Source organism: Salarias fasciatus, chromosome 23 (assembly GCF_902148845.1).
Source record: "Salarias fasciatus chromosome 23, fSalaFa1.1, whole genome shotgun sequence".
Lineage (NCBI taxonomy): Eukaryota > Metazoa > Chordata > Actinopteri > Blenniiformes > Blenniidae > Salarias > Salarias fasciatus.
This window is the reverse complement of record NC_043766.1, coordinates 5,438,548-5,452,025: the sequence shown is the minus strand read 5'-3', so window position 1 is coordinate 5,452,025 and position 13,478 is coordinate 5,438,548. Positions and strand designations below refer to the sequence as shown.

General features: G+C 42.0%; 1 protein-coding gene across 2 annotated transcripts in view; it reads right to left on the bottom strand.

The window, feature by feature from the left end:
• Window positions 1–13,478, bottom strand: part of sh3rf1 (SH3 domain containing ring finger 1) — a 37,836-nt gene that overhangs the window by 8,238 nt on the left and 16,120 nt on the right. For both annotated transcript variants that reach the window (XM_030083438.1, XM_030083439.1), the window contains exons 3-6: window positions 7,220–7,495; window positions 6,584–6,679; window positions 4,731–5,036; window positions 1,248–1,358 (exon numbers count right to left, since the gene is read on the bottom strand). In XM_030083438.1, coding sequence (XP_029939298.1) covers window positions 1,248–1,358; window positions 4,731–5,036; window positions 6,584–6,679; window positions 7,220–7,495 — 789 coding nt within the window. The remainder of the gene's footprint in view (window positions 1–1,247; window positions 1,359–4,730; window positions 5,037–6,583; window positions 6,680–7,219; window positions 7,496–13,478) is intronic.

The following is a 13,478-nucleotide window of genomic DNA, read 5'->3' as shown; positions in this document are numbered from 1 at the left end:
TTTTTCTTTTCCCCCCTTTTGCATAAAAAGTCACACAAACTTGTGAGAAAGTTTCTGCATGTTGCTTTTTTCAGTCCGTTTATATGAAACGGAATAATAAAGTTATATAACTGGCAGAAACCTCATTGACAAGGTTAGAAACCTGCAAATAGGCCAGATCGTAGCGCAAAATGAGGAGGGTCTACTCATCTGAGGAATGTCACCATCTCAGGAACATTTCTGAAGGTGGCATTACTGTGTGCTACAGCGCAGTTAAAACCCACGCAGGCAGACAGGAGGCACAGTACATTCTGTACATCTACTGATTTTAGGCACACAGGTTCAACCTTTACATTCCTGTTATGCATAATGTTACCATGTCACTTTGAAGTTTGCATTAATACAGCTTAGTGCACACAAATCTACTAAAACTCTCACGAACATCTTTTGAAAGAAGCTGTGCTTTAATATGCAGATGTGCTATTTTCTGACAGTGACCAGTGGAGGAATATCACAATGTGAAAAGAGTAACACTGCATGAAGAAGTAAACCTGATCAACACAAATTTTCTTGAATTACATATTTTTAGACTCCAAAATGTTTAGTTCCTTATTGGTAATAATCATTAATTTGAGAAAAGCTTGCACATCTGCTCGGGTGCTGTCCCTGAATCCTTCACCTCAAGTAACAAACCTGGGTGTTTTCTTTGACTCTGGCTTGACTTTAATTCCACTCATCAATAAAATCACACACATAAGTTTTTATCACTGGAAGAACATGGAGTCAGCCCCATTCCCTCTCCGGCCAACACGGAGATTTTGGAGCAGCTTTTATCACCGGTCGCAATGATTATTGTAAGGCCCTGTTTTCTGGTCTGAAACAAAAAGAATACTCCAGGTCTACAACTTTTACAAACTCTAGCAGCATATGTTCTGACGAAGACCAGAAGGCGGGCGCACATTACACTGGTTTTACAGTCACTGCAATGGCTCTCAGCGTGCTTCAGGATCAAATTTAAGGTTCTTTTAATGCCCTTTAAATGTCTTAATGGTCCTGGGCTTTCTTATCTTTCAGAATTTGTTTTTACCTTATGAACCATGGGAGGCTTAAAGTGCCTGCATTTGGTATTTCTACCATATATCAAAGTTGAAGGTTGGTTTAACCGATTTACAAGAAAGGGCCAACTGCTAAGATGTATCCAGAAGTCTAACAATAATGCAGCACAATGTGAATTTAACTTGTTACCCTCCTTATAAGACTTCACTCACCACAGCGATGGATGTGTAACTCGTCTCTGGGGGAAACGTGAACACCGTTGCTGTGGTCACGGGGCTGCTCGGGGGAGGGGTCACGATTAGTCCAGTTGTGCAAATATGTACCTGTAAATAAAAGAGAAACAGTGACGAATAAACGCAGTGTACAGATCACATCTGGAGGAAGTGCAAGAAGAACAGGAATATATGCTCTAAGTGAAGGTGACAGAGAATAATCAGGCCAACAATGTAACAACATGTACATCACTGTCTCCGCGGTTATATGTGGCCCACTCTCAAGTCACATTGTGTTTCAGTGAGTGACAGAAAAGCAGAGCGTGTGGCTTTATGCCCCGCATGTCGGATAGGCCCACAGAATACAGGTGACCACACAGAGCGGCATTTCATTGGCCAAACGCAGAACTGCGGCTTGCCCCAATCAGCCGCCCACGTGAGTCAAGCTGGTGTCCTGGAAACAAGGCCATATACTGTTAGACACACAATATCTCCCTGTAACCTGCAGTCTCTTTCCATGGACGACTGCCCCAGACAGCACCGCCTCCGAAGGTGAACCTTCCAGAGAACACACCTACCAAAATGTAACTGTGCCACAATTATGGAACGGATGACGGACCAGAGTCTGATAAACATAATCATTCATTTTCCTTTGGAATATGAAAAGAAAGTCCCTTTTCTGTCCAATGCATTCTCATCATTTTGTATGATGGGAGACGGTATGTTTGTTTCAAAGGACTCCTCGGCCCTAGAGGAAACATGGGCTTATCTGTGTTGTTTGTTGTCTGAGACTTAGAAGAGAAGTCAAGGAAACAGGAGACAAAAGACGGTGTGCATCCAGCAGCTGGAGAGCTATTCTTTCATTCTTTATTTATTTTAATGATATAACAATCTGTAAATCAAACATACTGTGGGCCCTGCTGTCACAGTGGGAGTATCGCTTTGCCAGAGAAAAGACAGTTTTGTTTGATCTTTTAAGGACCCTGATGGTGATTAGCGGTAAAAGGTCTGTATACCTTCTGCATGGAAGCAACTCTTTGATGATACATAAATCATATTTACATAAAAAGGTTTCGGCACTGAAAAAAAGACACAAGATCCACTTGACAGAAGACAAGCACTCTCCTTGTCCGCCTCTTACAAAGAAGCACAAACACTCACGCTGTGGATGAAAGATTACTGATTGTGCCTAATAGGGGATTTTGGAACATATCAGTTTGGAAAGCCTGTAAGTAAGCAGACAGCACAGAACGTACAGTATGTTCAGGAGAGAAATGCTCACAAAAAGGCAGACGGTCATAAAAAAGATTAGTTACAACCTCCCAGACAGTGGAAGTGGGACATCAATGCAAATGCCACTGCCAAAGCCACTCGCATTAAACAACTAACAGCCCTCAAAAATAAAAACCTCACGCTGTTTTTATGCTGTTAAGGAAATGCAGCGCTGCTGTGATGAATATGATGAAGACTGATCACAAGGCAGCGCTCCCTCCAAAGCTAACAGGCAATTCTTTTATTTCTGGTAATAAAACTGTTTGGTGTTGATATTCAACAATGGATTCATGATTTTTCAAAAAGGTCTGTAATGATATAATAGACAGTCTCGACTGGACGGGATTTTATGGATTTGACAGAGAGGCACAGACAGGCAAGTCAACAACGTAGCATATCTGCACTCGTGCTGTTCTGAATGTCGGGCATCGACTCAAAGCTCAATCTCAAGTGGCTGGCAACCTCAAAACAGCTGTGAGATGCTGTCATGCCGGGATTGGTGTGGAAAACCTTAAGGGCAAAGCCAGAGTCGTTTTTGTGGATGAGTTAAGTCACGCATCTGCGATTTCTAACGCTTGGATGGAGCAGCGGTCTGTTCGGTCTGACAGGGAAAAGGGAAGTCAGCCTAATTGCTGACAGAAGTGGAGTGAAGCCTCGGAAAATAAAAAAAAAACAACAAACAACCGTTGGAAAAACAAAAACAGCTGAGACTGAACACTGTTTTCCAAATGCATGATTTTGCATATAAGCTCTGCTGAACAGGACAGTGATAAGTCAGCTGGTTGAGGAAACCATCCCAACCAGATCGGTGGATACAGAACGGTCTGGGAACGCTGACAAATATTAGTACTGGGTCAAGGTCAACTCGTGTACAATGTAACAGCGCAGCTCATTAACGCGCGTGGCGTCAGGTTGAAGCTAAGTAATTTGACTTTGTCGCAAATCTGCACTTTTGCTGTTCTGAATGTGAAGCATCGTGTCAAAGCCCCACGTTAGAATAAGTTGGGTCTTTTCAAGGAGCATCCTGTCAGGATTTGGAAACTAATACATTTCCGCTTGCAATTTAAAAGGAAAATAGTTTTCTTCTCCTGCTGATATATTACTCAAGCTGCTGAAAACTCCCACATCACATGACTTATGTTGCGATGAATACTTTTGGCTGATGGCAGGCGTCCATTACAGGTACACCCTGTGGTTTTCTTTACTGTACTCACACACAGAGCTGCGGTGATGAATTTTTAACAGAATATGGGAATATGGTATGTGAATTAATTCTTGTCCATCCCGTCACAGATGTTGGCTTTTGGACTACGTGCTGAAAGCAAGCCTAATGGATCCTCTGCGCTTTAGTTTACAAAATCAATTATCACATTAAAACTTTGACTTCATCCTCAATGAGCTCAATGTCCAAGAGCAGAAGGGCATATTTCAGCATCTTGTTAATATTGAGTTTCTACCTTATGTGTTGAAATCACCCACAATGGTTTTCAGAAGTGTTCCTGATGCTATGCAGTGGTTTCCACTCCACAATCACATCAGATTTTTTTTATGCTGAAGAATCAGAGGGCCTAAAGATCATCCCAGAAATATAACCATTCTAGTAATACACTGCAATTTCCCACTTGCGGGACTATTAAATGTTTATCTCATCTTATGGGATTGTGAAGAACATAGTCCTAAGCTTTACTTCTTATTGTCTCATGCTAGCTGTTGCCAAAGCTGTCCGTCCCTGGGAGTGGGATCCCTCCATACTGTGGTTCTCCCCAAGATTTCTTCTTTTCCCACTGGGTTTTTGGAGTTTTTTCTTGCTGGATGTGAGGGTCTAAGGCGGTGGTTGCTTCGTTTTGTCTCGTTACTGTGAATTTGACAAATTAACATTATGCTTATTCGCTGTTTTTATTTTTACCAACCAATGTAACATCTTGAAGCCCTCTGAGGCAACTGTTGTTGTGATACTGTGCTGTACAAAAATAAACTGATTGATTGATTGATTGAAGCTTGAAAGAAAATCCTACATACAAGGCAAATTTCTTGTATGTATTGCTATAAATTACAGAAACAAACACTTCTTAATGGAAGATACTATTACAGTATCTGTGTTGTGAATGGATTTGGATTTTAAGTGAAGACTCTGAGAATTTATTGAAAAAAAAAAAAAAAAAATCATTAGCAGATTTCTTCCATCCCCCATTGTTCTGTGCAGACTCTTACCTGTGAAGGTGCGCTGCAGGAAAGTCCCCCACTGATCTCCCCGATCCGAGCTGCTGCTGTGGGGTTGCTGGAGCTGATGAGCACCGGGCCGCTAATCTCCATGGAGTGGCGCTGAGGGGGAGGAGCGAGCATGGGTTTGTGGGACATGGTGAGAGAGGTGAAGGAATGTCGTTTCTTGCTGTTCTTCTTCTCCCCTGCCCGCTGGGCACCATTGCTCTGGGGCCCCGAGGAGGCCCCCTCACCAGAATCTCCACTGGAGTCTGATGGCTTGTCCAACTCTATAAGCTGCCGAGCTGCCGAATTGAACTGCGAGGGAGAGAGACATAACCAGAGGACAGGGTGGGGAGAAAAACGGAAATGGAAATCAGATAGACGAAGCAATCATGGTGGCAGGAGTATTAAAATGATCATGAAAACTGTCATTCTCTATAATCAAACTCAGCTGTGTTTTATTGATCTGCCCCATGTGTTTCTTGGAGGAGGAGGTGTGCTCTAATTTTAATCAATTCCACTGCCTACACAGTTGTTGTTTTTCTGGGGCTATTTCACACATAAACTCAAGCTTTAACGTTATGTTTACCCTCAAAATGCAGCGACTCTCCAAACGTACGCGACCTGCAAAACAGTAGGAGCTTGTGCTCTGATAAGGGGCCTCTCACGCTTTTACCTTTCATGTTAACACAGCTTCCGTCTGAGACAACCCGTGATTCTAAGCCAGGTACGAAACTGCAGGCTTGGTAACCCCTTTTGGACACTGTAATATACGAGTGGCTGAAAGGTAAAAATCAAAGAGGGGGGAGCGCGCAGAAAAGGCTCGTCTTAATCACAGGGTACTCTCACTTGCCGTCACACGCTGCCCCGAGCATCTCCCTCTACTTAAGACATGAAAGCTCAGTGTATTGCTCCAATCCAGCACCGAGCCTGCGCAGCTTCATCACCGGCATGTCAGCACATTAAGGGAGACATGCAGGATTAAAAGCAAAAATTCCAGGTGAGGCTCCTTCACCTTGTTTTGCTAAAGACCAACGGAACAGTCAGTGCACATCACCGTATGCACACAACAGAAAGGGCAATAAAAACTCCTCCGGCCATGAAATGACCTACATAGTCAGTGGTTATGCAAAACAAAAGGGACATTTTAGGTCACTCTATATTTTTCTGATGGAAATGTAGCTGTTTATAGAATCTAATCACAACAATGTACTGTTCAGAGAGAAGACTACAAAATGTTCCATTCTGCAGCAACAACAACAACAACAAAACCTATTTCTGGCCTTACAAATATAAAATACTGAATATTAGCAAAAATCCCAACTGAAGCAGTGAAAAAAATAAATAAAGAATAAAATATTTAAAATAAAAATGAAAACTGTCACTGCTTTGAGGGATGAAAAACAACCCACAGCATTGCCTCAATCCAACATCAGTTAATACAAATGATATTCATAAACAATACTCTCACTACAAAAAGACTTTTTCTTCATATTCCGTTCATATTTACATTCGCCACAATGCATGTTTTGTGCACAGCTATCAAATAAAGAAGGTAATGATCTGTAAAGGCCAAGCACTCCCCTCCTCCGGTCTATATTATTCCTAAAGCTTTAAAATGAGCCGTGCAGAGAGAGTAAATCTTCAAAGACATGTTTAGTTCTTCAATGAAACATAAGCATTTCAAAAGGATGAGAGGTATCTTACACCTTTTTTTTTTTAGGATAGTTGTGGGGGGGGGGGGGAAAGACTTCAAAAGGATGTTGGAACCTTGATCTTTGTGGGACTCCAGCTCTACCCACGACTGGTGACATTGTGACTTTGGAGAGAGAGAAAAAAAAAAAAATCCTACATTTTCTTACCTCCACATACGAGATGGGGAAAATTCCAATTTTATCTCCCAACATTCCCTCCGCCCAGTTTTCATCCACCCTGCGGATCACAGTCAGGATATCGTCCTAGAATTCAGGGGAGAGAGGATGATGTGTTATGAGAAATGTAATTAAGAATAGTGCTAACTAAGTGTCTCGGTCTTCCTTGAGGAGCAAACACTAAACTGAAATAATGAGATGGGGACAATGTTTTATTAAATGGGACATGCCCAGGAGTAAAAAGGATGAAGAGGAGGGGGGATCTGTTTGGAAAACTACTTGGTAAGCGTGTTTCTTTTCTTTTTTTGGCTCATGTGGCACATAAACTGATGACAGATATGAAAACACCATAGTAGGACCCGACAGCTGGACACACATAACCGCTTAATTATTGTAGTTGAGCTGAGCCTTGCTGTATAACGCATTCATTCTCCCCAGCCTAATTACAGCTGTTCATCAAGGAGCCCGGCTCGAAATCTAAACCATTTTCTCTGGGTGTTTCAGATAACAACCCTGACATTCTGACACACACATAACTGGAGAAAATGAATGCTTGGAAGTCACTGTAATGAGAGGTATTTTTGGTTTTACGGGACTGACCATGTGGCAGGAGTGTGGCTGTCTCACCTTGGAGAAGGGCAGACAGTCCTTGTCGGCCTCTTTGTCTTTCAGCTCAAAGTCATAGAGAGCCTTGCACTGGGGTGGCGGCTGTGGCAGCGGCTTGATGACCTGGACGAAGTTGGTGGGGAAAAAGCCGTGGACTCCGCCCATCTCCCCGTGGTACCAGTTTTCATCCACCTGCCGGCGCAGGATGATGATGTCCCCCTTGCTGAACTTGAGGTCTCCTGGTTCCTTGCCATCATAGTTGTAGAGCGCCTTGGCACAGGGAAGCTGGGGTACACCCTGAAAACGGAAGAAGACAGGGAGAAAAGTGAATAACAGTGAAAGGCCGAGGCCTGTACTCATTAGCAATTGGAGATTAGCTATTTTCTTGTTTACTGAATAACTTTGGGAATAACAAAGCTTTGAAAGTTTGTGATGAATAAGGACTGAGCTGAGGACAGAAATCTGATGTTTTTTGGTTTGGTTTTGGGACAAAGATTAAAAATTCATCAAAGCACCGGGAGAAACTTGGCTAGAGATAGTTATCCTGAGAGAAAAACATGTACGAAAGAAAACACTCTGCCGGGGCAACACTTCAATCTACTTACAATCTACTGTGATTCTACTGCTTAAAATCAAAACCACTATTTGGCCATACACAAGGTTTTCACTCTGTTAGGAATGTACAGTGTACACAAATTTAGACTGGCAGTTTTATTCTACCCTATTTCTGTAAAGCTGAAGACTTGTTTTAACAGGCTAGGATACTATAGGTAATTCATGCAGAAAGCATTAGTGAATTAATGGCAACATGAAGTTCCTGCTTTTTTGTGCATCATGGGAGTGGAGCTCAGTTTAATGTCAAAGCTGTGGGATCTAAGTGAAGTATACTTTTTATGACAGTACTGAGCAGTGGAATGGAAAAAAAAATCAAATTAACCTCTAAAGAGACATCTTAACAGGTCTGTTCAGAAGCCTATAAAAAATACTCACAGCCAACCTTTGAAATCATGTTCATAAACGGTCTCATTACTCTGGAATCAATAACCTGAACCTATCAGAAAATGCCAAATGTACTTTTTTTTTTTTTTCTTTTACACTATGAACCACAGCGTTGTGTAGTTACAGTTAAAATGTGAGCCTGGCTGCTTGTGACTAAAAGCTTAAGAAGGCCAAGGGTTCTGTGCCTTTATCTCTCAGAGGAAGGTTTTTGTATCTGAGACTGCGAACCCGGAGTCCTGAAAGGCTCATTCAGGGAGTGACAATCCAGGAAGAGAGAGACAGCAAGCAAGGGGGGGTTAGCAGGATAGAGCAGCATCAATGTTTTCCTTTCAGGGTGGGTGTCCATGAGGAAGGCTCCGGTCCAAACAACCCCCACCATTTATCCCACTTCTCTTAGACACCATTCGCAGTGATCAGAATCACAAACACTGCCAGCTAACTGGATGTGAACTCTGAAACTGAAACTGTAAAAACCAACACAGACTATCAACCGGGTTGAGAAAAATGTCTAGAACTCAAGTGGAAAGGGAGCCAGAGAGATAGGGGTTAACGCGGAGTTTGGAGCAGGCTCTGCAGTCTTGTTAAAGGCTAATGAACCGTTTAAAGGCTCAGAGGAGAATAAAAGTACAGAATGAATCGTGATGGTGAGCCAGGGTGACATTACCCTGCTGCAGAGAAGGGGGGTACACGAGCCCGCCTCGCACACTGCACTGAAACTGGGCCTCCTTTCAGGGGAAAAGCTGGGCTTTTGAGCCCACCCAGGCCTGGCAGGGAGTTTCGTGATGAAAATGCAAATGAAAGTGGAAGCTCTGCCATTTTGGTTTCAGATGACAGAATAGGTTCAAGCTACACAAAACCAATGCGATCTAATTACATGGTAAATATGAAATGCTTGTCCCTTTGACACTGTGACATTCGTAAGCACTTGTTTGTAATCTGAGGCCAAGACCCAATAAAACCTTAAGTAGAAGCACAGTGTCCAAAGTAAATGCTATGTCGTTACTTTGACAAATGCTGAAAGCGTATTGCAACAAAGCCTTTCAAGTTTAAAACACTGTACTTGATTGATATGGTCATTTTATTAGTTTGACTGGGTAGATAAAAAGGGTTTAGCATCAAGATTTGTCTCTTGATGTCCACTAATCAGTTCTGTATTGAAGAACAGACAATGTCTACTCTCAGCAGAATGTGTTTGAGTCCCACACTTTCTGCCTTCCTCTCAGCTGGATTCTGATCTCCCTGTGCTGGCCTCATGGAAGAGCGGCTGTCAGCAAATTTACATTTCCATGTTTCACCCAGCGTAGCACAGTGAGAGAAGGAGAGGGAAAGGGAGAGAGGGGAGGAAAATCAAGAGAGTCACTGTAAGGGCCTCAGGATTCAAGAGTTGCCGAGAGTCTGTAAGGACAAGAACTGGGGTTGAGTGATGTCCGGGGAGGGGGGGAGGGGGGGAGGGGGGGAGGGGGGGGGTTAATATCCGGTGTGAGTCCATGGAGACAGAACTGTTGTGTCTGCAACGGACCAGCAGGAGTAAAGAGCCATCAGTTCTGACCAAACATCTCCCCTGGACAGTACATTTGCACATACACATGATTTCTGAGATAACTTTTGTCACATAGCACCTCTGTCTGGATGCTCCGTACAAAAATGCTTTGACTTGTTTTTTTCAACCACAAGAAACAAACAGTTTGGGTGCTTAAAAATCACCCCTCAAAAAACTACAGCTCTCAAAGCATTCTTAAAGTGTGCAAGTGAACGCTTAAAAATGTAATTATACAGCAGCAGATACCACTGTTGGGTTGCTGCATCAGGCTGTTGCCTCTCTTAATGAGAGCATGCATACAACATCTAATGACTTCAAGCCTCTTTAAAGATTTATAAAACACGATCGCTCACAGCGGCAACATCTCGCTTTGACTCCAGAAAACTAAAAGGCAGCTAGGAGGTCACAAGAAGCTTATAGAAGCATATACTCTTCATTTACTTTTAGATCTAACTCTGTATTTAATGATCAATGGTAAAACAGCAACAAATGAGCCTAAACAAGGCTCAGCGGTTGATTTTACATGTTCTGAAAATGTTAAATTAAAAGCTACAAATGAAATACTGTGTAGCATAACGTTGGGACTATTTTTGATTTGGAATTTTACCAACTATCAAAATGTTATTTTGAAAAGTGCAGTACACCAGACAGCTGCTTTCTGAATCCCATCAGATCAAATCACTAATGGTTTAAGTGTGATTTAGAGTTCACTTCAGGCTAAAATAAGAAAACTCTTCTCCAAGCTAATGGGTGAAAGCCAAAATGTGGCTGAGATACAAATTCCATTCAATCATGTGCCACAGGAGCATTATAAAAGGAAAATTCTCAAAAATGAGACTGTCCTGCAGACTGTAATGAGAAAACAAACCTCTGTTACTTTGATCTGATGCGATTATATAACAGAGTAGCCGTCTTGAAATTAAACATGCATTCCTAATATTCCAGGAAAATGTGAAGTAAAACAGGTCTGACTTCTAAAATTATTTGGAGCAACAGAATACCACGCAGACATTAGTCAGTAATGTAAATTAGTACCTGAGGTCAGGGACTCTGTGTCCCAGACACTTTCTCGAGCCTGATGCTAATTCACCTATATGTTTGAGAGAGTTCCAGCCAGATAAACAGAGCGGGCCCAATGTGCAGAGCATCAGCTGGTCTGTGCAATTACGCCTGTATTGCAGATAATGTAATTAGACCAGTGTGCTAAAGGGATTTAGCAGTTATAGTGTTCTCTTCCACAGTGCTGGATTATAACTGAATTACCCGAGCGTTCTACTCTACAGCACAGCCAAATGTCAACAACCAGTGAGTAGACAGGCATAAAAACACAGCGCACGCATGCATGCACGCATTGCAAGTAAGACTAGGTCAGATGGGGATAATTGCACTAACAGCTTGCTTCAACATATGTCAGGTTTACAAGAGGCATTTTTGAAGACATAAAGAAATAATACGCCTTCTGTGGGAATGTTGCACACAGTTGCAACACTCTGTTGAACATGTAGAATATAAATGCTCGGGGCAATCAAGCAGTTCAAGCATATCACAATAAACCTTGCATCTGCAATGCATCAAACCCAGTGTGAAATAACTTTGCTTTCCTCGTGCAGCAGCTAGTCTTTTCATCAGGGACACAGGTAGCTCCTGCTCTATCAGCACTTCAGGGGTTATATGTAACCACAGCAGACAGAAACCTTTACCCCCTATGTGTAAGTGCCAGACACGACTCCACTCCCATATGGATACCTCCAGCGTCTCAGCAGGAGGCGAAGAATGAACAGGGGGCACTTCTGCCAAAACACAGTGTGCAAGGTGAAGGGGGAGGGGTTGTCTGGTTTACCCTACAGAACATTTCCAAGGCAAAAATATGTTCGACACAGAATGTTCAAACTGGATTTGCTTCACAGACCAGGTGGTCATTTGTTGGACATTTGTTGTTCATTATCAAGTTTCTGTTCACTGAAGATCTCACCACCTACACTGTAGCACAATTACTGAAGCATAATGGGAGCGAGCCATTCTCAGAGCATGGACCATCTTGATTCCATTAGAGCTGCATTAGTTCAAATTGATCCCTAATGGCTTTTTCAGTGACCACTGTAGATCTGACCTTTTCCACCATGTTTCTGCACTGTCTAAACATGGGTGACTTTTGGGCATAAATTACAGAAAGAGGAGGAGCATGATATACTATAACCTAATTTACCACAAGATCACAAGAAAACTACCGAAAAAAACACACTGCTAAGTGAATTAGTATGCAGACAAAATCTAACTTTACGCATTGTGGATGTGTTTTGGCATTTGGCACATTTGATTCAATTACAATTCTTTCTGTTTTGATTCCCCTTCAGTAAGGAATGGTGTGAATTGTGAGATTAGAAAATGAATGCACGCTAAAAAGCATTCTGAAACCATGTGAAAAGCACGTTCTTGACCAAATGTCAAAACAAAAATCGCATTAAGACAGCTTGATCGGTGCGTGAATGTAGTGCATGTGAATGATATTTCAACAAAATAACATCACCTATACCACAATTGTGTCCGTGCAGAATATCCAGTTCATGGCTTTGGACAACAGTAAAATTCATGCTGCTGCTTTCACTCACTTACAAGCTCTTAGCGCGTTTTCAGCTTAAGAAAATATGGCCTTAAGTACAAACTGGCTCTGTGCACAGTTTTATTATAGCAGTTAGGAGGGTTCTACCACATAATAAACATTACTACTGTAGTCCAGCATTGCATTTGTGCAAATCCTTTGTCATGGTGCTGTAAACGTCACTGTGATGGCAACGTGAAATGGGCTAAAATGCAATTTTGTCTTTTTCCTGTTTTAAGATAATTGGAAAAATCCAGATGTAATGACACTCATGCAAGAATTCTTTTGGGTTTTTGTGCGACACTTGTGTGCTTGTTTGCTTAGAGTTGGCTGACAAAAGTCTGAAAATCAGGAGGTTCTACTTGATGTATCAGCACAAACCAACAGTTTTATCTGACATGCACTCTGCTCTGAAGGGAGAGAATGCAGTGCTGGGTAATCAATGGAATGGCATGAAAACAATTGAATCAAGGGAAAAAATTGCTAAGTAAAAAGTAGGAGTGACAAAACTTTGAGTTTCAGTGATGTTAAAATAATTCCTTCACACAGAGGCTTTCCTATTGAGCACTTGTCACAGCTCAACATCATGACACAGCTTACTCATCTGGAGCTGTTGTCTCTGTCAGTCTGAGACAAAAGAAAAACTTCCTTTCTCTGGTTTCTATGGAAACTCCACACAGGAGCACTTTTTTTTTTTTTTTTGGCTATTTATGGGTCTCTTGACAGTGCAGTGAATCTTATGAAAGAGAGTCATTTAAAATCCAGCCGGTGTCCAGCTCTGGGAGAGGGTGCTGTCATTGATGGGGCCCAGAATGGTGTTGAAGTTAATGTGCAATCACCCCAATGGGACACTGACATTTGAGGAATACACTCCTTTTTTTTTTTGTTGTTTTTCAGCCAAGATTTAGATGAAAAGATCAATGCCAATCGCATGCCTGCCTCGTGAATGTGAAAGCTCCTACAAGCAGGCATCTTAGCTTCGTATAAAGTTTGGACATGGGCAGTGCGGGAGCACAAGCTGGCCAAGCTGTTCGCTTTTAGGAAAGTAAAGAATCTATTGAAATCAAAACACGTATGCATCAATTTGATAGATTAAAATCTGTCTCATATTGATTTAACAATATTTACAAAAAAAGTTTATT